This window comes from Patiria miniata, unplaced genomic scaffold, assembly GCF_015706575.1.
Source record: "Patiria miniata isolate m_02_andy unplaced genomic scaffold, ASM1570657v1 HiC_scaffold_10, whole genome shotgun sequence".
NCBI classification, from domain to species: Eukaryota; Metazoa; Echinodermata; class Asteroidea; order Valvatida; family Asterinidae; genus Patiria; species Patiria miniata.
The window spans coordinates 8076389-8103784 of NW_024037048.1; the positions used below are offsets into that span (position 1 = coordinate 8076389).

The 27396-nt window shown below is 40.3% G+C and overlaps 1 protein-coding gene across 1 annotated transcript; it reads left to right on the top strand.

The window, feature by feature from the left end:
- The first annotated feature begins 6009 nt into the window (after positions 1-6009).
- On the top strand, positions 6010-25612 carry LOC119736856 (protein amnionless-like). The gene is made up of 12 exons (XM_038210868.1): positions 6010-6201; positions 9766-9881; positions 12708-12849; positions 15051-15244; positions 16171-16317; positions 17804-17891; positions 18921-19024; positions 19839-20001; positions 21064-21229; positions 22413-22563; positions 23149-23404; positions 25162-25612. The coding sequence occupies exons 1-11, from the start codon at positions 6168-6170 to the stop codon at positions 23398-23400; spliced, it is 1557 nt and encodes a 518-aa protein (XP_038066796.1). The 5' UTR covers positions 6010-6167; the 3' UTR covers positions 23401-23404; positions 25162-25612.
- The last annotated feature ends 1784 nt before the right edge of the window (positions 25613-27396 follow it).

Below are 27396 nucleotides of genomic sequence, written 5' to 3' on the forward strand. Positions count from 1 at the left end.
AATGTGCAAGTGGAGACTGAGTTTCCGTTTTCGTCCGTAAAAGTATACCGTGTTAATTTTATGTGTTGCTAAATTGTTCTTGTCAGTCATACGAGGCCCATCTTCCAATCTATGAGCGACATTCAGTTCCAGAAGCCAGTGGAAGTCGGCGACCTGCTCTACCTGTCCTCCCAGGTGGCCTACACGGAGAGGAACTTCATGCAGGTCAGAGTTCACGCCGAGGTCGTTGACCCCAGGACCGAGGCGCACGACACCACCAACGTCTTCCACTTCACAGTCAAATCCAGTGAACCGGTGAGGATCGTGCGACCCAAGACGTACGGTGGTAAGTTTTTGAATGGTGTAATTAGTCAGAATAGAACGCAACATGCATGTACCGTTGTATTGGGATGTGGATGTTTATAACCATATATACAACATATCCAAAACTCGATGATAAAATCCGAACCGAAAAAATTTACAAAAATAATTTCATACGAACTCAGATATCAGACTTTCCGAGGAAACAGTAATGCACAATATTTTCATCACGAGACGCCATTTCGTCCATAGCACTCTTTATTTTCAATAAGCAGCAAATAATGACTGATCGTTGGAAATCACCTACATTTCTTTATTTCTTTACATGACAACAAGCCAGACGGAATAATTTTGCGGGGTGTCTAGTACCAGTACCATCTTTAATCACAGTAAGCGTTATAATTGTATTTTACTTTTGGGAGGAACGCAAATCATCTTAATGCCTTCAAGCGTGTCAAAAGTTTGACTTCAAACACCAAAAGGAGCTGAGTCATGGTTGGCATGATGAATATACCCAGAACGATATGTGATAGAGCGGCATCCCCCCCCCCCCCAATCTCCATATACACACCCCAGATTATTTTTACCTAACACATCCCCCTAGATACCTAAAAAAAAATCCTGTGATTCTGGTAACACAATAACAACACAATAGAGGATGGAGTCCTCTGTCATACATCGTGCTACATAGGCTGATGATGAACGGGGTGATACTGGGGCCGGAGGACCCATCGCACGTTCATGCAGTTGTTCCATGCTTAAAGCTATAGTCCATCATTTGCAGCCATCCGAAAAAGTAACTGGCGTATTATTGTTGAAAAACATACTTGGTTGAAAGATAGTAAGTGGACTAAACTCCCTGTGAAATTAATCTTTCTGGCAAGCTATCATTCTGAAGTAATCAACGAAAGAAGGCCTTTCCAACGGTGCGTCTTAACAAGGGCGGATCCAGGGGGGGCCAAAGGGGGCCATGGCCCCCCCCCCCCCAAAACGAAACCAATTTTTTTTTTTTTTTTATGTAACATCGCAATAAAGGCAGGCAATGAGTACACCACCATCTTTTCCTCAAAAAAACATTGGTCAAAGTGGTCAGAAATTGCCTCAGATCGCACCACAGAGCATCTAGAATCCAAAAAATTTTCGGGGCCCTTAAGCGGGCCCCGAACCCCACGCCGTAATTTTTTGACCCACTTCAGTTTGGGGGGACCAAATTTTTTTTTTGGCCCCCCCTAAAATTGTGTTCTGGATCCGCCCTTGCGTCTTAAGACGCACCGTAGGAAAATTTAAATTAGTAGTTCGTTTTGTTATTCGGCGCAGCGCGCGCTCTCATTGGCTCGACGCACAGGCGCGCGCGGTTGCTATAATTCGTCGGATCAGTGCGCGACATCGCGTATAGCTGCAATTCAATACAATTCAAAACATGATTCAGCAACTTTTGATTTGAAATTGAGATCCTAGAATGCTGTTTTTCTCGGAATATACAGCTGAAGCTGAGCTGAAACTTCATTGGGTTAATAGTTTCAGTATCCTTCATTAGATTTTGAACACTTTCGTTGCTTCAAACGAACAAAATTACAAATGATGGACTGTATCTTTAAGGTAACTGCATTGTTGTTCAAACCTGCATATTCTGAGCCCAATAAGTAATACCTGTGGCATATTTTCAAAAAGCTGTACATGGTACTGCACCATCTCTCGGTATGATCAAAGGTATGTAGGATTATTTGCATTTATCCCAAAAGTATAATGTACCGAATTATTATCCAAAACCTTACCTACGGGCGTATGCTGCGGGTACTAAACGCCCCGCGAAAGAATTCCGTCTGGCTTGCTGTCATAGGAAAATGGAAACAAAAATCAAGAAATGTATCATTTCGAATGATCAGTTAACTGACTGATTTTTGAAAAAGAGGTACTATGGACGAACTGTTTTCATTGAAAAGTATAACACCCACTGAGTTCAAACTTCCTCAGGTTAGGTTTTGAACATTCTGCTATGGATTTTGACTGGTGCTATTATAAACGAACAAAATGCTGAAAAGAAAATGGTGCCTTTAATGCACCTATAAACCCCTTCAATATCGGCGGTCTTCTTCATTTTCACCATTTCCTTTTTCAGTTTAGAAAATGCAGATTTCAATGACTTCGTTTGTTGTTTTGTTTAATTCGGCAGAGTCTATGCTGTTCCTGAGTGGGAGGAGACAGTTCTTAGACTTCCTCAGCGAGAATCCAGAGGAAGTGGTTGCCTGAAATCCTATCAGAGTTTTTAATGATGCATTCTTTGCTATTTCCTGTGTAATTTTTGTTGTGTTTTTAAGGATCCCGGTGGAAATAAGACGTCTTATAAACAGCTTTTGGGGTTATCCTTGGCTTTGTATTTGCATGTAATAACTTCATTTTTTATGTACCACTGTATGTTTGTTCATTATTTGCCAAAATAATTAAATAAAAATAAAAAATACAGAATACAGCCTTTAATCAATTGAATTTTAATGCCTGATTGATATATGAATATAATGAGTATTTTATATGCCTATATTTAGGATGAGTTTTTGATACTGATGTAGAAGAGATGTCAGTAAACATTCTGCGAATTCATCGTTATCGAGGTTAATTAATTTAAACAAAGACAGTTTTCTTTGAAAGGGCGATCGAGGCACACCGTTATCAACGAACTGGTTTTTTTTGTTTGTACATTTTGCAATGGTTGTCCTGTTATTACCCCAATTTTTGTTTCTACACAAAATAATGATGAATCGTACACTTCGTCAGTGGCCGTAGTAAATGGTATTATTTGTGGATATTTTGCATAACCTAAATGGAAGAAATCTGAAATACTTGCAGAGTTTGTATCTCTATACCTGCTTGAGAACAAGAAGCAGCAATTTCGTATGATTTTAGAGACGGGTCCGGCCGTCACCGTGTTGGTGTTCGAAAAGCGGGGGGGGGGGGGGGGGGGGGACCCAACTGATGCCAACGGCAAGGGCGGATCCAGAACACAATTTTGGGGGGGGGCCAAAAAATTTTTTTGTCCCCCAAAAAATTGGGTCCAAAAAATTACGGCGTGGGGTTCGGGGCCCGCTTAAGGGCCCCGAAAATTTTTTGGATTCTAGATGCTCTGTGGTGCGATCTGAGGCAATTTCTGACCACTTTAACCAATGTTTTTTTGAGGAAAAGATGGTGGTGTACTCATTGCCTGCCTTTATTGCGATGTCACATAAAAAAAAAAAAATTGGTTTCGTTTTGGGGGGGGCCATGGCCCCCTTTGGCCCCCCCCCCCCTGGATCCGCCCTTGGCCAACGGGCACCGTGTTCAAATAGTCCCGAGAAAAAGGTGGTGCATGGACAAGAAACTTATCTAAGATACTATATACCACATTTTGGAGAAAACAGTGCAGATTAAAGGGCCATGAAATGTAAATATTTTAATGCAATACTTCCAAATGCACCTTTGTGTCCCTTTAACCTTATTTTGCCATTTTCAAGGGTATTTTGGTGCCTTTTTGGTTGTTATGCTAATGCGCATTTCCATATTCGGGAGCAAAAGTGTGGCGTCATTATCAGGCAGAAACATCAATGCTTCAATTAGTTTATGCTCAAAAAGTTGCCAAAATTTTGGATATTTCGCTGTCCTCAATTTTCTTGTCATTAGTGATTCGTTGTTGTGTTTGTTCATTGCAGTAAGACAATGAGTAAACTTTTCTCACAAATGTTTTCAATCAGCACATTTTTTTGGGTTCACTATTTAACAGAAAAACACCTAATATGAACAGTGTCTTCCTGACATGACATCACGACAACAGCGCCCTCAGTTATCCGGGAATGCGTGGTATTTGATAACATCGATAGGCACTGAAACATTTAGAGGATGGGCATCACCATGGCCACTACTAAGTACGCGACGAGGTTTTATCTTTCATAAAGCTTTACACACTTTATTATGGTGTGTAGAAAACTAACATGCTCTTTAAATATCTATTTAGTCCTGTATTTTATTCATGTATCTTAATTACATTATTTTATAATTTGTAAAAGCGCAAACATCAAGTATAGTACATCGGTATATCAAAGGTATTCGCTTCTAAGGCAACTACAATGTAGGCTATATGAAACTTCCGTACATTTTTTTTTTACTTTTTAAGAGAGTTTCAGCGTTTAAAAGCCACTTTAAAACACGGTTCATACTCCGCGCGGAAGCGAAAGCGAACACGAATTTCTGATGTTATGGCAAGTATTCGCGATTCGAATTCGTAAAAGTTGAACATATTTCAACTCGGCCGAGTTTTGCAGCGAAAGTTTCATGACGTCAAGTTCGCTTCGCATTCGCATGAAGTATTTGAACCGGGCTATAATAGGCTGCATTGTTTCTATACGTAGGACCTCATGATGTCTTACTTTAACGGCAACTCGTATCACAAATAACTCAGACACATTTTCACTCAAGACACTTGTGTTGCATAATACTTTGAACGTTTTATTCAAACGATCATAAAAAGTTAACTTTATATATGTCACTGCTTAATATACCGATTTTCCAAATAAAGTAACTGGTGGCAAACAGAACTTTGCAAGTCAAATTCAGAAGCGGATTAGCGCATGGGCCGACGTTTACCGGGCCTGCGGGTACCGGGTCCAGGGCCTCCCCTAGGGCCTCCCGCAAAATGCTATAAAATACCACATTTTCGGGGTTTTTTTCTGTATAGGGAATTAATTCAGCTTAGTTCAAAATAGCTGTTTTGATCAATATTAAGTTTAAATATTTCTGACGAAATAAATGTTCTAATTTTTTTATATTTTTTTTTAAAGGGCGCAACAACCCTTGGACAGTTGGTTATGTCAAATGTACATAATTGTGGTTTATTAAAAGTTTGAAGCATCCATCATTATCTATCAATCTTTAATCTGCTATAACCAATGCCTACTTGAAGGTACTTTAGTCCGTTTTGGTACAGCTCACATAATAAATATTTAAATTGATGTATAAAGAAATATGCGGTAGTTTTGCAGAGCGGACGTTGAATTTCCAAGTTGGAATTAGTTGGAAATGAACTTGAAGTCATCAAGGATTTAAAAAAAAGGCATCTGCAGTGCATGTTGTCAAATGAGCCGTTTTTTTCTCCTGGCTATACTTTTTAGTTGCCGTGTTCGCTCATAACTTACTACCTTGGAAAATTGATTAACAAAGTGCCCGCTCCGAGCTAATATTGGCCTTAAACATAATCCAAGGACGACTCGGGCTGGGTCGAGCGAGGTCACTAGACTGCACAATGTAGCGGCATAGGACCGTCACGACACGTCACAACCCTACGGTACCGTTCCAGCACGTACTCGTACGGGTCCGGGGTGAAGTTGACGAACATTGAAGCATTTCCATCCGACCTTGAACAAAATAGTTCCATATCTTGACATCTGTTTTGTTCAGTGTAATCTTGTTTTGACCTCTTTGTGAAAAACATTCATTTCAGTTGCCATCGATTTTCCTTTCTTCTGGAAATTGATATTTCCTATTTAATGAGCCACCCTTTCCCTTAAAAGTAAGTAATCCGGAAATTGTAGTGCGGTTTAATAATTTCCGGTTTATGTGGTGGTGAGGTCCAACTACGTTCCAAAGTTGAGTCGCTACAGGTACTAGACGTCGATTCTTCAGCAAGTAAATGGAAAAGTAGCCTGGTGCACTTGTGCCTGTTTTTAGTTTGGTTAACGTTTCAAGGGCTAGGAGGAAGTGGGGTAGATCTGCGAAGTACGACGAGTGTGGGGAGGGAAGATAATTTGCTAATTTTTTTACCCCAATGTAATATTTTTAAACTCATTTTTAGTTGATCCGGTTTGGCACAAGTTTTAATCCAGAGCGTCTTGTCGAAGTTCATCATGAAAGTACTGGTCGTTATTTTGTCGCTTATTGGTAAGTAGGTCGTAGAAATGTCTTGTTATTTTTACCGACCGTGTCAAAGTCAAGAATCGAATAGCCCCACTTGTGTGGCCTCGGTATTGCTGCGCTGAACGTACAGCGCAGCAATACGGTGGCCACACAAGCATGACAAGTGGGGCTAAGAATCGAAGAGTAAAACTTTGTTACATAGGGCCTACACCAGTGACCATAGCGGGGTAATCCTTACTTTTAGGACACCTCTCTTTTTTACAAGTTCTGTTCAAAACTGACTTTTGCAGATGACTGTCCAGTACCTGACAATGCCTGACCAAAGTGACTTTTTCTGGCTAAAGTAAAGCAGTCTTTTTTCGAAGTGGCTATCGTTACCGAAGCAGGTCGTTTCGTACCCAAGTCGTTTCGTACCCAAGTCGTTTCGTACCCAGTCAATTATGATGCACAAAGGAGATTAAGCCAGTCATGCAAACACGGAAAATACATACACAGACAAGCTAGATCAAATCTGTGAATTAACTTGCAAAAATGTTCTTTCTCCATCGGTGTTTTCTTGGCATTTTTACGATGTCTTTCTCAGCATTTTAACGATGTCGAATCCGACCAGTTGACAGAGCGCTGAGCACGTGCCTGCGCCTGCATAGCCATGCTGATGTGCATGCGTACAAGTGCATGTACCGTACCCCCCGCGGCGCGCTCCGAGCGAACCGAAAATCATCGCTCGATCTATGAGGCCCCGCTCACCATAGTTCTAGGAGTAGCTACAATATAGAAGACAAACATGAATCCTGTGTGCGAAACGACCTGGGTACGAAACGACCTGGGTACGAAACAACCTGGGTACGAAACGACTTGGGTACGAAACGACCGACATTCATCGTTACGGCATTCGTTGTTTAGCGCCCTCAACGATTCTTTTTTGATACGCACGCAGGTATATAATTATTTGTTTTCCCGTGTTGTGGTGAACAGTGCGACAGCTCAGTCGATAGCGGGTAGGATTTTGCACCGCGAGGTTGCGGGTTCGCATCTCAGTTTTGCACTCAAATTTTTTTCCTTTTCTAACCTTAGGCTTTGGAGGGTTTTTTTTTAAAGGGAAATAAAGTCCGAATTTTATAACGTTCAAATTCACTTTTTTCCTTCTTATTTATATTTTCTTCTCATGGGGAAAAGTTCCATACTCGGATGCCAATTTATCTGCTGCCAAACATATTAATTGTCACCTCACCTTGTCATTTGAACCAAGAGAAATCCAGGAAGCTGTGTTAAGGTGAAAAAAATTTACTCAAAATGTGTTTTTAGAGCACATTTTGGATGCATACGTCGTGCAGAACTAACTTGAAGCAGCCGGTCAAAACTGATTGTAGTGGCTGAAAGACAGCGGTACGTTATACACGTGACATCAACAACCATGACGTCGCATGAGCCTGCCAATGATAGTGCAATACGTCATTATGAATATTTATTTTCTCATGAATATTTAGTTTATTTCAATGGATACTTCAAATACGTCCAAAGATTGATTATTGCAACAGCGATCGTGCGCGGCCTAGCGGTTAAGAGTCTCGTGTGTCAAGCAAGCGTCAGAGGTTCGAATCCCGATGAAGTAACTGACTGATTAATAAATAGAAATTAAGGAAAGGAGAGGGTGAGAGTAGAGGAGGGAAAGTGGAGGAATAACCATAAAAGATGTAACTTTTGGCGCTAGAAAATTAATTGAAAAAAGTGACGTCCGAGTATGGAATTTTTTCCCTTCTCATGTTTTTATAAAAGTTGCAGTACTACCGTAACGATAGAAAATGGGAAATGCGTTACGGCTGCCGTAACAATAGCCACTGCGTTTTTTCTTCATATAAACTCATAGTTGTAGTTTTGAAAGCACTTTCGGAGAAAATGTGACTTTCCTACCTTTTTTCGCAGTCAGACGTGCATGTTGTAGTTCTCAAACGCGTGAAAGCCCTACATAATGAAAGCCCGATGCTGATTGGCTGCTAAAAAAATTAATTAGTCTGGTTCCCAGACCAAAAGATTCTGACTACTCCTGAATCTTTTGGTCTGGGAACCAGACTAAAAATAAATAAGTTAGTCTGGTTCTCAGACCAAAACTTAGATACTGACTATTCCTGAATCTTTTGGTCTGGGAACCAGACTAAAAATAAATAAGATGTTTATTTTTTGGCAGTGTATATTTTGCCGGAGACGGCAAACCTTTAGTAAACGTTAGTTTGCCGGATATGCACTGAACATGCGCAGTTACTGTTTTTTTGTACTTAAAACATTTTCCGGTGACAAGTTTTAGTCTGGCTCCATGCCAAAATTATCGTTGTTACCTCGTATTCACAAGATGGGATTCAGACCATTTTATAATTTCGGACTTTATTTCCCTTTTAAAAAAAATCCTCCAGAGCCACAAATCTGAAAAAGAAAATGTAATACTCTGCAAAAAATGTTTGAGACATGTTAAAATAATAAACGAAGAATATTCTTATTTATTTGGGGATGAGAAAAAAAAACTGAAAAATGTGACGCGGTCGGAATCGAACGCGAGTCATCCCGCTTACTAAAGCTTTTGCTTAACCATTACACCAGACGTGCTACACAGTTTTGGTGGGAATTTAATACATCTTATAATTCAGCCCTATTTTAAAGAGTACAGCGCCCTCTGTTGATATGGATTGCCGCTGGCAAACCTTTAGTAATCGTTAGTTTGCCGTCATTACCTCCGACAAAATATCCACTATCTTATTTTTTTATCAGCTTATCAGCATCGAGCTTTCATCACATCGAGCTTTCACGGTTGCCATCTTGGTTTTTGAGTCTGTTTTCTGGTTGTCATCGTCGTCTTTTACCCCTGAATTTCCCTCATAAATCAAAGCCCTGCCCTCTCTCCACAAAACTAAACCTGCTGATATTCAAGAAGGTGTCATTGCCAATTGTTCAGATGTGCCAAGAAGTATCAGAATGTCAATGTTGAGTGTCATTTAGTCAACTGTTTTGGTGAGTCTCTCCCTTCCTATATAGGAACGGGGTCCTAAAAGTAAGGATTACCCATAGCGGCCTACACAGTATTGTACGCTGATTATACTTTCAACTCGCCCCTTACCAACTCGCCCCCTGACCGACTCACCCCTTAGTTAATTACAACTTCGCTTCCTGGTACTGTGGTTAAGTTTTAATCCAGAGGCTAGCAGAGCGTTCTGATATTTCCACCGCGTGGAGGGGCAGGTTCTTAAGAAATCACCCTGCGGGCATATATGATTAGGTTAATCAACTTGAACGTTACAGGGGAAATATCCGACTTTATTCAGGGGATGTTTTGAAGAAGCCACCGAAATAATCAATATTTTTCAGATTTTTGTAACTTTTGTTCTGTTTTAAGTCGATCATTAGCTTCGTGAATGACTGCTGCATGGTTATGAGGTAGGCCTATAGTAGACGAAGCAGGAAGAAATGGTGTGTTTTTTTTTTTACAATCCATGCACTGCTTTTTACATTTATTAAAAATTCAGCAATTTCATGCATTCTCTCGTGCATTTCAGAGTGTGCTGCTGTTTGATACTTATTTTCATTCATTTCTACATGTAGGCATCTGCTCAGGGTCGTCAAAGCAGTGGCAGTTAGACGTCAACTTCGATAATCCCAACAACTGGGACAGTGGAAAGACACCATGTGCCACCAACAGGATCGTTTTCCCCGAAACAGTAGGTTCTCAACTGAAACCTTTTTTCATTATCCCTAACCACCCTGAATCTGTCAAAATTCTTACCCCTGTTTTGGAGTACTTTGGCTAATTCAGGATACCTCCATATTTAGGCCATTAGCCTCGGTCCAAAATTTTGGCCACCGGTATCAAATGAGGAGAATAATCGTCATAGCGATTTTTGGCAAGGTATACACCTCCAGAGTTGGAAAATATGTGATAGCATTGTAGCGGTGGCAGCTTTTTGGGTGTTGTCACCTTTTTTCCAAACATGCCAAAATGTCCATCAACATGCTTGTTACCACTCTAGGGGCAGTATACCTTGCACATGTGCACTATTTTATGCCCTGATTTGACATGTTTGATACTGACCAAACCCCCAGGCTGATGGCCTAATTGAAAACGGTGGATTTTGATGGATTGAGGATTTTGTAAAGCCTAGCGGTACTGCAGGATTTTGATGGATTCAGGATACCTCCATACTGAGCAGTCACCAACTCCAATTGTTTTGTGCATGACACAATACAATGCAGGTAGATTTTGGATTCAAGATACTTTCTAGTAAAACTGCTCAAGGGGTTAGGGTAAAAGCTATAGTCCATCATTTGCAGCCATCCGAAAAGTAACTGGCGTAATTATTGTTGAAAAACATACTTGGTTGAAAGATAGTGAGTGGACTAAACTCCCTGTGAAATTATTCTTTCTGGCAAGCTGTCATTTTGAAGTAATCAACGAAAAGAAGGCCTTTCCAACGGTGCGACTTAAGTCTTAAGTCGCACCGTAGGAAAATTTAAATTAGTAGTTCGTTTTGTTATTCGGCGAAGCGCGTGCAAGCATTGGCACGACGCACACGCGCACGCGGTTGCTATAATTCGTCGGATCAGTGCGCGACATCGCGTATAGCTGCAATCGGCTCAGTGAGAACGCGTCTCGGACGCTGAATTCAGGCCCAATTCAAAACATGATTCAGCAACTTTTGATTTGAAATTGAGATCCTAGAATGCTGTTTTTCTCGGAATATACATAGCTGAAGCTGAGCTGAAACTTCATCAGGTTTGTTGTTTCAGTATCCTTCATTAGATTTTGAACACTTTTGTTGCTTCAAACGAACAAAATGCACAAATTACAAATGATGGACTATATCTTTAAAACAAAACAAAACGTTCATGTTCTCTCTGAAGCAAGCCATTCTATTAAAACATTTATTTAACTGTGTCGGTTATCATGATAAAAGTTTCCAATATTTGAAATGTTGGAAATTGATACAAAAAGACCACTGTTCTTGAAAATGACAGCACACCAGGTGCCATGATTTTACAGGATGCTTGAGACCGTCATTCACTAACAGTCCAGTGAGATATTTCATAATTATTTGGTAGTTTTGGTTTTTATTCCGTTTTAATAGTTAAATGGTTTGAATGTATTACTGTTTTAAAAGGTGGTGTTGGTACCAGTTTGCCCATATTCAAAACTTTTCCATAAAGCTCTTCATGCATTATATTTTTATTACCATGTACGTGTATTTGAACAATCAGTATCACCATTGTATGGCTGTATTTTTTACTGATAAGAATCAATAAAAACCAAATGTAAACATTGTAAGGGGCACCACTTGTGTGTCATAACCATTGAAATGATGGCACACCATATTTGCACTGCTATTGGTTATCTTCATTGTGAATGCCGAGTAAATAGAGCTGACGTGTTATCGGCCCCCAGATTGTTCAAGTGAGTTGCATTGTGTTGTTGATAAAGGAGGGGTGTGAGATGGTACCAATTGATTTGTTGGTACGGGTTATTTTCTGTCCATCTCTTTGACCTTCCTTTCCTTCAAAGTAAACAAATTATGAAATAACCTCCTAGGAGAAAAAAAATTGAAGGCCTACTGTATTCTCTCTGTTTGGAATCTGTAAAAAAAATTTAAAAAATAAAGAGTACCATGTGATATGCTCTCCGCCAATCAAGACACAGAATCTGTGGTGGATGAGGTGTGCTTGCACTTGAACGCACATGGCGATGGGCGCAAGATGCTTGCGTGTTAGTTACGAGCAGGATAGGCTTTCGCGTGGCATCGCGTAGCATTGCGTAACATCACATCAGCAATTTTATCCCAAATGACCTTTGACCTAGACTAATACCGAACTGGCTTAATATTGAATGTGCATGCATGTACATTGTAATTACCACTCATCATGGGTGAATGTAGGGGTGTCCCGAATATAATGAACATGCAAATATTCGATCACCAACTGAATATTCAAATTAGCGTTTTTGTCAGGTGCCATTTTTTTGTCAATTATACAAGTAAGGCTTGTTTTTACGACCTTTGACCATTCATACCCTTTCAGAAGGTTAAAGCACCTTGCAGTTAAAAAATTTCACTGCAAAACACAGAGCCCCACATCGATTAGTAGATGTAATAGGCCCTTGCACATTTGAGCAGATTCAGCCTGCATTTAATTGAGACTGTTTACTTTAAAAAAACTTGGACTAAAGTGTCTGTGGACCAAGTTGTCATACAGAAAAGCAGTGCAAATGCAATGTACATTATGGTAGGGCAAAACTTTGTACCAACATGTACATGTACATGTACTCTCAAGATAAAATACTTTGAACATGTTGAAGCAAAACAATAAGTGCTTCATTTTTTTGTTGATATTTTCTTTCCATACCCATTCAACCCCCAGTTGGGTTTGCTTTTGAGGTAAAAAAAAAAGAAAATATAAAAAAGTATGTCACATGTATATTCTCAAGTAATTTGCTCTCGTATTAATTAATTTTTTTTTAAACAAAGATCGTTTTCAATTTTTTTTTTTTTTTGCTGTAGGTGACTGCCGTCCTTTTCCAGACCAACATCAGTTCCGTGAAGGAAGTCGTGCTGCCCAAGGATGGCGTGATTATGATGCCGAACGACATGGTTCTTACTTTTTCTGACGATGTTGCTGCTGACCCAGGATGTGATGGGGGAGGTAAATTATACCACAAAACAAAAGTCTACTCCAAAACTATATTCTTTTGAGTTTACGTGTTCGTCAAATCTGTGACTTGCTGATACATGTACATGGTATTGTTCATTTGTGGCATTAACCTACATGTAGTCTGAACATTTGGGACTCTCAACACTGTGTATGAGAGTCCCAAAACTTAAGGTATTAAAAACATGCAAAAAACAAGAAAATAGACTGGCACCTAAAACAACCAGTTCAACACCGCTTCAGTAATCAATGCATCAATCAACTGTGCCAAAAGAAACATGTGGCATGAACCAGGAACTAGTCTCTATGTACTACACATTTCTCCATAGTCAGCCACCAGACTAATGACACTGAATGAAGAGGTTAGTCTTTTCAAATAGTCGGACCATGGTTGGACATGTACTGGTCTTGTCTTTAGCCTCATTTTGAAATTACTTGACTTCCCTCTCATGTGCCAAAATATGAACAAATATCTCCTTCAAAAATTGAATTGAGTCTGCAAACTTGGTTGGTGAAATACTAAGGACCTTTTCTTTGGCCAGTGGAATTCTGAAGAAATTTGCTGGCTAGAGAGTGAGTGAAGTTGGCCTGATTTAGTTTTACATGTTTCAGAGCACTCCAGGTCCCAGTCTGGCATTAACCCTAACTCCTATAGGCCCTTCTTGCTACATGCAGGAACCATCCTCAATCCTCCAAAATCCTCTAAAATTTTGTACGTATGTTCAAATGAAAGATACCCACTGCCTCCGTCCTTCAAAATCCTCCAACAGCCCTGCCTCTCAAAATGCATTCAGCCGCAATCCTCCAAAATCAACCTCTTCTTCAGATGCCATTCATCGCTCCTCCAAAATCAACTGCTACTGAATGTCCCTGTCTGACAATCAATCCTCCGCAGTCCTCCAAAATAGACCTGAGACCTAATGACATAAGTGTGCACGCCTGTATGTAGGCCAAAAATGTGTCCGCCGAGCTCATGAATAAAAGTTATACCCTCAAAATATTCTATTTGAGAGAGTTCTGAGAGCCATAAAATTGGGGAATTGAAGAGATATGATAATGAACCTCTTGCCTGGACTTGGGGCTTCCAATTCTGAGCATTTTGGATGCTATTGGGCTCGAAAGTGGCGCTATTTTGCCATGTTGTGGAGGGATTGTTTTTCAAGATGGCTACTTTTCTGCTTTGGGGAAAATAGGGGTCGTCTTCTTTGGGTGAGAATATCTGGAAAAGTCAATAGTCAACCCACCAAAAAATGAAAAGAAAACGAAAGATGACATGTTGATCATCATATTTTTGTGTGCAGCTTGAATAGCTGTGAGAGTTCTGAGTAATTTTAAAAGAATTTTGTAAGTATGGGCATTTAGCACTAGTGTCTATGCAGTGTGCTATGGGAATTTTATTGCAGGGTTGCACCCATAATGGCTTTGTTTAAATAAATGGGCTTTCCTATGGGAGCGAAGTCAGGACGCCAGACGAAGTACATCACGTAGGTCTCAGGCCTATTGTATGTTGCATTGACCCTTACTTTGATATCACATTTAAAGTTTGTTGCTAGTACATGTACATGTTGTTTTGGAGATCAACTTTTCAGCCGTTTCACAAACTGTTACATGTACATGTAGATGTACTTCTATAACTTGGCATAATCCCATACTTTCATAATAATTAAAGCTAGAGTCCATCATTTGCAGCCATCCAAAAAGTAACTGGCGTAATTATTGCTGAAAAACAACCTTGGTTGAAAGATAGTAAGGGAACTAAACTCCCTGTGAAATTATTCTTTCTGGGAAGTTGTCATTTTGAAGTAATCAACGAAAGAAGGCATTTCCAACGGTGATTCTTAAGAAGCACCGTAGGAAAATTTAAATTAGTAGTTCGTTTTGTTATTCAGCGCAGCGCGCGGCAAGTTTGGAACGACGCACACGCGCGCGCGGTTGTTATAATTCAAAACATGATTTAGTAACAATTCAAAACATGATTTAGTAACTTTTGATTTGAAATTGAGATCTTAGAATACTGTTTTTCTCGGAATGTACAGCTGAAGCTTAGCTGAAACTTCATCAGGTTAGTTGCTCAGTATCCATCATTAGATTTTGAACTCTCTTGTTACTTCAAAGAACAAAATGCACAAATTACAAATGCTGGACTGTAGCTTTAAGACTGGTACTGACACAAAGCTGACCCTGTACTCCAACAGACATCAATTTTGTGCGCACCGACCCAGCCAGCTGGTTTGACCCTGACAACTGGCAGGATTTGGATAACCTGGTCTCGGTGGAGTCGGAGAGAGTTCCTTGTACGTACGATGCGGTCACCTTCCCGGAGGACAAGCTGTTCAACGTGGAGTTGGATAGCAGCGTGACTATAGGGACCATGAGGTTCTCTGGACAGGTGGGTTTAACTTTTGGATGGAGAGTGTTACTCCAACCAGCGCTTCAATTCATATTTTTGTTATCATTGCTTAGATGAGCAACATTGTTTAACCCTAACTGATCCCTAGCATAATTTACTAGGAACCGTACCCATCCAGGCAAATTCCAACACCCATGTGGGAAATCGTACACACACAACATGTTGGACTTAGTTTCTGGAGGTATGCCAAACCCAATGTAAAAGACCATCAGTTCAGGGGTACTGTACCTATCCCAACAGATTTAGACAAAACCTGCTGTTGGACTTTGATGGGTTGAGTTCGGTTAGGGTTATTACATACAACGTTTATCAACTGTTGACTGCTGTGATGTGGGATATGCTGTTTTTAACACCCGAGGGTGCTATGTGCCTGAGGGTATTAAAATCGGCATATCCCACATCACGGCAGTCAGCAATTGTTTGTTATATCGTGCGAATAAGTCAAAACAATAACTGGTTGTAACTTAAGGACCGTCTCATAAGTCGGAACGCTCGGAACATTCCATTGGGAACACTAACTGTTCTTTTTGGGAACAGCGCATGAGCAGCGCATGCTCTTTTTGGGAACACCAAGTGTTTCCAAAAGGAACTTTCCGATGGGAACATTTGATGATTTTTGGGAACACGGACTTATTTGTGCATTCCCAACGGAACGTTCCCGATGGGAACACTCGTAATCGAACCCATTAGCGAATGTACTCTGCCTTTTCTGTGCGTGACGTGATGCACCAAATTGTGTACCAACTTCACTGCGTTTTTGTTGTCCACTGACTTGGCCCAGCTGTGTCCCCGTCGTATATAAGTTTATACTCTTCAACTTTGGTGGAGACTTTAGGAAGGATTCTAAGCAAAGACTCAGGTCCACCACATCTTACCAATGTCTTTGAATGATCTCTATCCCACAGGACTATACCACCAGTTCGTTCAGAACCTTCCTGAGTTCTGCTACTGGCCAGATGCAGTTTTCTAGTACCAGTGGCTCAGTCAACATTCAAGGCAGCGCTTGCCCGGTCACAAGCGGCTGTGCATGCGGCAATGACAACGAGGACGTGGTAAGTCATGTAGAGATGAAATCTCAGACTTTTCCTTAGTCTTGTTTAACCCTAAGCCTGCTGAATCCAACATGATCCAACTATATCCTATACCTGCTGGAGCCTGTTGGATTGAGCAGTAAACCCCTGGTACGTAAGGGATTTCTGATTGCAATGTGTTGGATTCAGCAGGCAACTGAAAACATTCAGTCGGATTCTGTTGGGTACTGATAAATAATGCCAAATTGGGCTCTGTTGGATCCAGCAGACCACTGCAAAATAAGGCACAGTTGGATTCTGTTAGATTGAGCAGGAAACTCAAATGAGTAACCGTCAGACTCTGTTGGATTTAGCAGGGTAGTCCTGAGGAACTACATGTACTAGGGGTTAGGGTTAATGAAGGCGGCATTTTTGTATTGGAGCGCTCCATGGCATTTGCCTCTGAGATCAGTAATTGTTGATAAAGTGCATTGAACATGTTGAAGATAAAGCACAAAATCTGTCACAGCAGATTTCTGTGACATTAACCCTCCTAAGCAAACATAGGACCTACATTCTCGGCAAAGTTGTGCTTTCAGTCAGAATCAAGTCACTGTGTTCAACAGCTTAGAGCTCCAAGCCTGCATGAAGCAGGATTGACTGGCTGTGACTGTTCGTGTACATGTACATTTTGTAACTTAATACCTGCTGTGTCAACTACTTCTTGCCTGCTTTTGTCTGTTGACTGAATTTGATGAGTCACATTGCTTGCTTGAAGTATGACCTGACTGTTGGTGACTAGCCTGTGTGAAAGGCATGGCAGGGGAAGAGGATGGATGTCTGGACTGTCTGTGACTGTTCAAACAGCAGGAGGGTTAATTTCCTGGTTCACATCACATGCCTGAATTGTGTACATTGCTCTGTCCTTTAAAGGGAATATACAACATTTGTAAACATCGAAAAATAAAACTACCAAGTTTTTACGAAATACCTTACTAGGATGTTGGTAAATGACAGTCTAAAGCAACCTGTAAAATTATGGCACCTGGTGTGAAGTCATTTTCAAGAAAATTGTATTTATGTATACATTTCCAACCGTTGGAAAAACCTAACTATTTTCTCGACATCTGATCCAAATTTACCTCTTTTTTTTTCAGTCCAAATTTTGTTTGCTATTGGTTACATGTTCGTGAACGGGTGCAGGCCAGCTAGACTGGATCCCTCATCTTACAATTTTCTGGCATCTATAAATTGATCCATTTTATCTTTAGTGGAGTCAGGGAACCAGACTACTTGAACATTTTTGTTTTTCTTGGTTTTTCCAGCATTTTCGAAGAAAAAAAATTTCAAACATGTCAGTGTAACAATATTTGATCTATTATACTTACCCCTCAAAAAGTTCATTTCTGAAAATTACAGCAAAAGCCAATGATGTACATTCCCTTTAATTCCTCAGGACTGAGTTACTCAAGGAAATCTAGACACAGCGTTTTTGCATATCTAAATATTTTATGATTTTGGTTCACAGTTGGCAAAGATCTGCAACCAGTACAACTGTTTGGCGACATCATGCAGTGAGGCGGTCACACCAGTAGGAGGCTGCTGTCCACAGTGCGGTAAGTATCATTTGTCTTAAGTCGCTCTATCTACTTTGCTCGTCAACATATTTGTGATTTTTCTCCTAACCATTTTTCAAGTTGTATGTCTTATTTAAACGGAAAAAAGCTTTTTTCTTTTGAACCCTCTGAAAATACACTTATTTTTTTGCTTGTTATTGCAATAGTTACGCGACTAATTTGAGATTTCAGTAAAAATATCAATTGCATAACTACATTTAAACGTGGGCAGAGTTTTTTGGTTCCATGTCTCATTCAGTTGAATAAATTTTGCTATTACTACAGAAATAGCAGTTGAAAAACAAAATCAGGGTGAAAGTCTAAAATAGCACCGGAGAGCAACTTTAAAGTGAAAGAGTTGAGAGGAAAGTGTAAATGAAGCACTGAGTGGGTACAACCCACGGCGGTTCCATGAATTGTACAGCCGCGAATTTTGCAATGCAATGGGGCATGATCAAATATGTAAATTAGACACATGTGCATCAGTGTCACAAAAGTGACAAAACTGGAGGTATTCGGTAAAAACTCGCTGGCAAAGCTGTGATACACGCGTGGCATGGAAACAGCTATAACGGCCGAGTAAAGTGTCCACCAACCAACCCACTCACCAACATTAGCAGCTCAAGCCCACAGCGTGTTTCACACCGCCATGGGAAATAAACTGGCTGTCATCAATGGTTTTTAGATTGTAAAGCCTAGCCAGTATTACCTCTACAAGGGGTTGGGGCTCAGTTTTGTTCAGTTACATAAAAAACACCTACATACTTGTGACTTGCTGTGGCATGAACATGAAAACTCCCTGCTTTGAAACTTTAATGGCTTTCCAGCGATACTTAATCTATTACTTAATTAACAGTTAGAAATAGATGACAAAATGTGCTGAAAGGGTTTAGTAAGCATATTGAAGTATATGATATTTTTTTTAGTCTCCCATGTTACTGGAAAACTGTTATTGTTTAAACCAATTGAATAAGAATTATGTTCCGTCTTATTTGAAGAAAATTTGCAAATGTTTTCTCATACATGTAGGTGCCATCCTGACTATGGAGTACTCGGCCAACTTCAACCTGGCGGCGTTTAAGACGAGGGTTCATGATGACTACCACATACACGACAGCCAGGCCGCCCAAGGGGTAAGTATTGCTGATAGAGCTTGATCTCAATTTGAGATTCGCAAAACAGGGCCCCATCACCAAGTGTTTGCCCTCAAAGAGGCCTTAAACTGACTTGTTAGAAGTTTTGTGTTAGAAGATGCTGGAAAATCAAGAAAAAAACAATCATGTTCTTGTAGTCTGGTTCCCTGACCCCACTTAAATTGAAATGGAGCAATTTATAGACGTCGGGGAAATGTAAGGTCAGGGACCGAGTCTAGTTCAGGCTTTTACCCATTCATTGATGTGTAATCGACAAACAAAGTTCAGACTAACTAAATATGGTATTTTGGTTTTGAAAAAGCCAGTTTCATTCCAACGCTGGTTGGCCGATACAAAAATGTTACTTTTCTTGAATATTAGCACAACGAGTGCCATGAATTTACAGGATGCTTTATACTGTCATACAGTCGAGTAAAGTATTTCATGGTAATTTTGTAGTTTTGTTTTTGATGTTTGCAAATGTTGTATATTCCCTTTAATAATGATACTTGAGTTGGAAATTGCAAAGTAGCAAGGTTATTGACCTATCGCCGTTTGCGAGTTAGCCATGCCCCTTAGACAACCCTATGGAGTTTTTGTACACTACGTTTTGTTTGTCTCAGATTTTGCGCGTTCCACGTCCATTAGTATATCATGTAATTGGACAATATTTCACAAGCTGTGATGATGCGATTTTAACGCGATTCTACCACAATAGGTCAATAGGGACAGGACACATGTCAAACTTCGAACCCTAAATTTATAGAATGGGCCAAATCTGAATTTCCCTTGCAATGTTATGGTGATTCCTCAGACCAGGAAACGGCGCGAGCTGGACACGGGGGAGGTGGATACCTACACATCCAAGACCAGCGACAATAAAATACAAATGGTGCTGACTGACAAGGCAGCAGGGTCAAGCAGCGGGCTGACAGCTATTAACCTGGCCCAGACTATCATGACAGACATGCAGAACGGTAAGCTCAGTGGGTTGATAGCAGTGAGCACGTTCGGGCGGGAACTATGTAACAGTTGTTGACTGATGGAAAGGCTGCACTATTTTGAACTGGCCATTACTATATAAATATTTTCCTGATTGGAAAAAATTGTGTTGTTGCTGAAATGCTGATGAACTATACTTTTGATACATGTATCAATATTTCTGATGTATTTTTTCAAAAGCTGTGACAGAGATGGTACTTGGAGAGTTCAGGGGGGGGGGGGTTGGGAGGGGGACACTTTACTATCCAGTAGCTGTACCTGTTTACAGAGATGCCACTTTTCCGGTTTTAACCGGAATTCCGGTTTTTAAAAAAAATCTCACAAAATTCTCACAAATTAACCAGAAAAAGAGAAGAAAAACTGTGGAAATGCGTTGATTTTTACCTCGATTTAGTACATTTAGGCGCACGCATGGCACAACGTTGTTTGTTGAAGTAGTCTTAAAAACAGTCTTTGTGTATGTTGTTGCCGAGCCTGCATGCGATACAAGCGGCCAATGTACTTGCACGCAGTATACAACGGTGCCTCGCGCGTGCTTCACCGCGTGCGGGCGTGTTGTGCTAAGCACACGTAGCATTCAGCCTGGAAATCAAGTCTATCATTTCAGTTATCGGTGGTTTCCGATCGCAGTGATATATTTGAATCCAAAAATGCGGGTACCAACCATGTTTTCGTTGAGCGCATCGCGTAGTGCAAGGATCATGTACACCGACAGCAGTGTTGTGGAATCGTGCATGTTTCGTGCAGAATAAATATTAGGAATATGGAAAAAGTCAAAGTGATTGAACGAACCGACAGCTTTAAAGGCCATAGAAGCAAAATTAAAAAATAAACAGAACTTGGCTTGGCTCCAAGATAAAGATGACAACGGGGACTTTGTGTCGGACACGGAGTGGCCTTTTCACACACAAAAAAGTTCCGGTTTTTTTCAAGCAGCCGTTCCGTTGTTTTTTTCAAGCAGACCCATTTCCGTTTTTTTCAAGCAGACCCTGTGGCATCTCTGTGTTGAACCATTTCTGATTTTTGTTTGTCGGCAGACCCTGCATCTTTCGGCATTACCAGCGTTGTCATGAAATCTTCCCAACGAGGCACAGGGGCCCAGACCGGCCTCAGCGGTGGGACTGTGGCTGGTATCATCATTGCCGTCATCGTCATTGTCGTTGTCATCTGTACTCTGGGCTTCCTTGTCATCCGACGTCGCTCGTAAGTACACCCTCTCTATTCCCAGTTTCCTACTGCCATCATGTTGCTCCTGCATAAATGGGGCAACTTTTGAATGGTATAATGTGTCACATTATTTTTATTGCCTTATGTTAACGTACATGTTTTATAGCTTCTTGTCTTGTCTCTTCTTTTTCAGAAAAGTTGGAAATCGTAGTTACAATCATGCAGACTTGTATTAACCTAACCCCCGGGGTGATTTACTAGGAAACTTTCTCATCCTTGCAAATCCCAACACCATATGGTAAACAGTGCATATTAACAGTTGTGGTATGCCTAATCCCACGTAAAGCACAGTGATTTACTTGTGCAGTACTCATCCAAACAGATTCCAACAAACCTGGTGTTGGAGTTAAGCCGGTTGGGGATCGTTAGGGTTAAGGTCAGTAAGATTTGAGGCTTTGCATGGTGGAGATACTTATGAATGCAAGGTTTGCAGAAACACCATTTGCGAATAATTTCTCAACTAAGAGAATGGTTCTGGAAAGAACCAGAGTTATAAACTCGACGTTCCGGTCAGTATGTTCTGACCGTCTTCAGGATGCTCTGACCATCTACGGTCAGTATGCTCTGACCGTCTACACTCTCTGAACACGGTCAGAACATAACTGACCGGAACGTCGAGTTAATACCTCTGGTTCTCTTAGTTGAGAAATTATTCGCACATGGTGTTTCCGCAAACCTTGCATTCATTAGGGTTAAGGTCCTCAAACCACGAGCCCCAGTCGATATCCTGGTCTGAGTCCGAGTCCCAAGTCGTTTGGCTTGAGTCAGAGTCTGAGTCACGAGTACAAAACTGAAAGAAAACCCTGACTCAAAAAGCTCATCAGTCCGAGTCCGAGTCAGAAATCATGCAACTCGGCCATGAGGCCAAATCTGTTCGTTTCCCATAACTGGTACTGCAGGGTGTATTCATCTATTCAAACTGTGGATGAAAATTCCAGAGAACAAAAGAGAACAATATCGTCCACGATTCCCAGCATACGTCCGCGATTGGGGTCGTGTACAAAACCTATGGGAGTCTTCCTAAAAAGTACAAACAAAAGAGGGACAACAGCACGTCCACGATCGACGGTGTGAACACGTTTACATGTGTTTGATATTGTGCCGTCTGACTTTGTGTACTTGAAGCATATGTAACCTTATGGGTGCGTTTTCTTTGCAGCACTTTCTTCACCAAGGACCAGCCTCTGCATGCAGACATGGAGGTTGCCTCAGACATTCCCGTGGGCTTCATGGAAGAGATTCCAGGCCAGCCGGCTGCCATGTACATGCAGAGCTTTGACAATCCTGTCTACACTGTACCCGGGGCAAAGGTATATTTCAACCACACTCAAACATTTTTCATATTTTTCATTGTTCTTTCAATCCATCTGACGATTCAGCCATTTCTGGTGGCCGTCAGAGCTAGTGAAACACAAAGTGTGCACTTTAACTGAAAAAAACCCACAGGTCTTATGAAATTGGTACATGCTTAACCCCAGTGCAGAATCCATTTAGACCCTCTTTGTTTGTTCAGTTGTTTTAGTGGTTACCACCCCTCCTCCTTCACACACACCCACCCACTCACAGTTGGTTTTTAGTATACTTATGAGGACCCCTAATTGTTCCCTTCTTTTATTGCCATGGATTGGACTTTTAACCCTTTCTCAACATGTCCCTTAAGGTTTGTACACGAAAACCTGCCGAAGACTTGGCTCAGGTCATCAGGGTTATCATGGTTATTGTTACTTTAGGAAACCCATCGTCTCAAGTCCTCAGATGTAAAAGATAACAAGATCAAACATAGGTTTTGTTTATACTCTAGCTCATTGGGAAGATACCCCATTGGTTTGTACATAAATGTCAAAAAGTTGGACCTTTACCCATTCCTAGACCCTATTGTCCCTCTTTCCCCACAGGAGAACCTGTACGATGACCCGACCCGCGTGGCCACCGTGGACCTGACAGACATAGACACCGAGGATCTCAAGGCCGGGGCCAAGAAGGGAAGCAAGAAGGGCAAAGGCTTGCCCCCCGAGACCCTCTCCGCGGGCTTCGACAACCCCAACTATGCCAGCGTGATGGAGACTGGCATGGATGACTTCACCATTGATGACGAGAAGGACGGGGCCATGGGAGTGGACATCTCCAAGATAGAGTCCGAGTCCTAAACAGGTGGGTCATATTCTAACGCTTGGAGATTCTTTTTATCAGGATTTGGCTTTCAGGCATGCAACTGGGAATTTATAAATAAAAAAAAACGAGGAAACTCCAAACCACACGAGACTTTGTATGGTGTTTTTGAATTTGTTATGGCATTCTTGAGAAGTAAAAAAAAAACCGAGGAAATCAGCGGATCCGACGAAAAGTTGCATGCCTGAGCTTTTGATATTCGGTTTTGCCTTCCACTGCCATGTCATGAGCACTGTGTAAGGGAGCCACCATCTTTCCAAAACAATCCAATGTTTCTTGTCAGCATTTGTTAGAGAGAATATACAACATTTTCTTTTGCTATAATTTTCAGACATTGATGGATTTTGGGGGAAAACCAAGAAAAACAAACTTGTATTCTCAAGCTTCTAATTTTTTTTGTCATGGATTTTCGCCCCTGGGTGATGCAAAAAAATTAACAAGGTGATTTCGTTCTGAACCATTAGCACCTGCAGTACATTGTGTTACATTGTGTTGATTCAGTGAGGAATCCATACAACCATAGAAAAAGAAGGCAATTTGGTACTTAATTATAAGTGTTTCTTGTCGGCATTTGTTAAAGGGAAAATAAAACATTTGCAAACATCAAAAAAAAAACCTACCAAATCATTTTGAAATACCTTGCTGGACCGTTAGTGAATGACAGTGTAAAGCATCCTGTAAAATCGTGGCACCTGGTATACTGTCATTTTCAAGAAAAGTGGTATTTTTGTATCAATTTCCAACGCTGGTCAGCCGACCAGCGTTGGAAAAAAACTGGCTTTTTTTCAAATACTGGCCCCAATTGACCATCGCACTTGTTTGCAATCGATTACACACCTATGAACGGGTACAAGCCAGCTAGACTGGTTCTCTGACCTTACAATTTCCCAATGTATGTAAACTGCTCTGTTTCTTCTTATATGGAGTCAGGGAACCAGACTACAGAAAAAATGATTGTTTTTCTTGGTTTTTATAGCATTTTCGAACCCAAAACCTCAAAAAAGTCAGTGTAACTATATTTGCTATATATTTCCAACCTCCCAATTCCATCCATTTCTGAAAATTACAGCAAAAGCAAATGATGTATATTCCCTTTAAAGGGAATAAACAACATTTGCTTTCGCTGTATTTTTTCAGACATTGATGGATTTGGGGGATTAGTATTTTATAGCAAATATTGTTACACTGACTTGTTTGAAGTTTTGTGTTCGTAGATGCTGGACAAACCAAGAAAAACAATCATGTTCTGGTAGTCAGGTTTCCTGACCCCACTTAAATTGAAATAGAGCAATTTATAGACGTCGGGGAATTGTAAGGTCAGTGAACCAGTCTAGCTGGCTTGTACTAGTTCATAGATGTGTAATCGATTGCAAACAAAATTCAGACTTACTATGGTAAATTGGGGGCAGTATTTGAAAAAAAGCCACTATTTTCCAACGCTGGTCAGCCGACCAGCATTGGAAATTGATACAAAAATACCACTTTTCTTGAAAATGTCAGCACACCAGGTGCCATGATTTTACGGGATGCTTTAGACTGTCATTCACTAATTGTCCAGTAAAGTTTTCATAAGTTGGTAGTTTTGGTTTTTGATGTTTGCAAATGTTGTATTTTCCCTTTAAGCAGCAAGACAGCACCTTGAGATATGCAGGAAAATTCTGTGTTAGGAATAATACAATCGTGGTGAATGGTTTGCAGCATTTTACTCACCCATATTTATTATCTCGTCTCTCCAACAGACCATCCTGTGTTGGAATTGGAGGAATGTTATGTGGATTGACTTGATGCACCAGTACTGACTACGATTTCCGGAATTTAGAGTTTTACATCTATACAAGTGATTTTTTACGATTGATTTTAATGTAGGATTAGAATTCCTCTGATATGCATGCATGAAGCTTTTTAATGGTCCTATCATCTGTACCAATAATCAGATTTTAAAGTTTGTCATAACTTTTTTTCAAGTTAGTACTGATTTTATAATTACATTCATAAGTGATTTTCAACCAATTTTTTATACCTTTTTACATTATACTCTCTGATTTTCAAAGTGTACTCAGTGCTTATAACGCGAAATGTCAGTTGACTTTGATTACTCAGCTTCTTTGATGCTTTGAATATTTTAGATTAAACCAGTCAAACAGACTTCTTTTGACTTTTGTGGTCGACAGAAAGGGCCATAAATTGACCTGAATCACAACGTCACACCTTGTTTACATGTGGGCTTTTGTCTCCACGCAACCCACATACTATGGGAAAGCGCACACGTAAACAAAGTGTGATTTCATTGTGATTCAGGGCTAATTTGTTCTGGGTTTTGCCATTCACCGACGTATGTTATAAACACTGTATACATCCTGCCCACTAGTGCAAACTAGTGGCCAGCTTTTTTATCTGATTCGAACCAGCCAGCCCACCCCGGTAAGCTCGGTGGTAGAGTGGTAAGAGTTCCGCACTAGTAGGCAGGGTTCAATTACTACCCCAGTATAAGCTTGTGAGTTTTTTCTAATAAGCACTCCGATTACGTGGAGTAAACAGTATTTATATAATACGTCAGTGAAGGGCAAAACCCGGTTTTAAATTCATCTCCACCTCACAAATAATTAAGAGAACATGTCGCTTATGAACTTCGGACTTCAGTGCGTAAACATGCAGTTCTAATAAAACCAAAAGTTCTTCCAGAAGGTAATTTTGCCCTTTTACAATCCATGCACCGCTTTTTACAAAACATGTATTTTTTTCGTATTTTTGTACAACTGGTATTTTTTACATGAACATTTTTTTATAAAAAAAAAATTAACAACTGATGCAGTACTCAGACATTGACCAATTTTTATTGGAATCATGCAGGGTTCCCACAGTCATGGAAGTATCCTGGAAAATCCTGGAAAAGTCATGGGATTTTGTTTTGGAAAATTCATGGGATTTTACAAGGAGTGATGATGCATGATATTTGGCTACAGTCTTCCAGTTTGCATTCCAGTTAACTATACTTTTTTATTTTTAAAAGTTCTGTGGAAACCCCAAGGTATACTTTTTAAAACAATTGGAAAGATTTCCATATACGAAGTTCACTCAACACCCTGTGTACAAACCCTATGAGATTGGACTGAAAAATTCTAAGTGTTTTCTAAGAAAATGCTTGTATTTTCTCACTGCTCAAATTGACTTTGATGACATGAAATTGCTATCTGGGGGCTTGTTAGTCAATACAGAGGAAAATTAGTGAACTTCGTATATGGACATCTTTCCAAACAATTTTATACACCTGATGCAGTACTCCAACATTGTCCAATTATTAATTATTTGAATCATGCAGGGTTGCCACAGTCATGGGAATATCCTGGCATTTAAAGCTAGCATGGAAAGTCATGGGATTTTTGTTATTTTACAAAGAGTCATGGAAAGTTGATATTCAAAGAAACAAGTCATGGAAAAGTCATGGAATCCTGCACAACCCATATGTGATTATGCGGAATATTTGGCTATGACAGTCTTCCAGTTTGCATTCCAGTAAACTATACTTTTTAAAAGGTCTATGGGAACCCCAAGGTATATTTTTAGTGTTTTGTACAACTGGTATTTTCATGAACACCACTTTTTAAAACAATTTTTAAACAACTGATGCAGCACTCCGACATTGACCAATTATTCATTATTTGAATCATGTGGGGTTGCCACAGTCGTGGGAATATCCTGGTATTTAAAGCCATCATGGAAAGACGTGGGATTTTTGTTATTTTACAAAGAGTCATGGAAAGTTGATATTCAAAGAAACAAGTTATGGAAAAGTCATGGAATCCTGCACAACCCATACGTGATGATGCGGAATATTTGGCCATGGTAGTCTTCCAGTTTGCATTCCAGTTAACTATACTTTTTAAAAGTTCTGTGGGAACCCCCGAGGCATATTTTTAGTATTGTGTACAACTGCTATTTTCATAACACCATTTTTAAAAACTTTAGCGACGCAG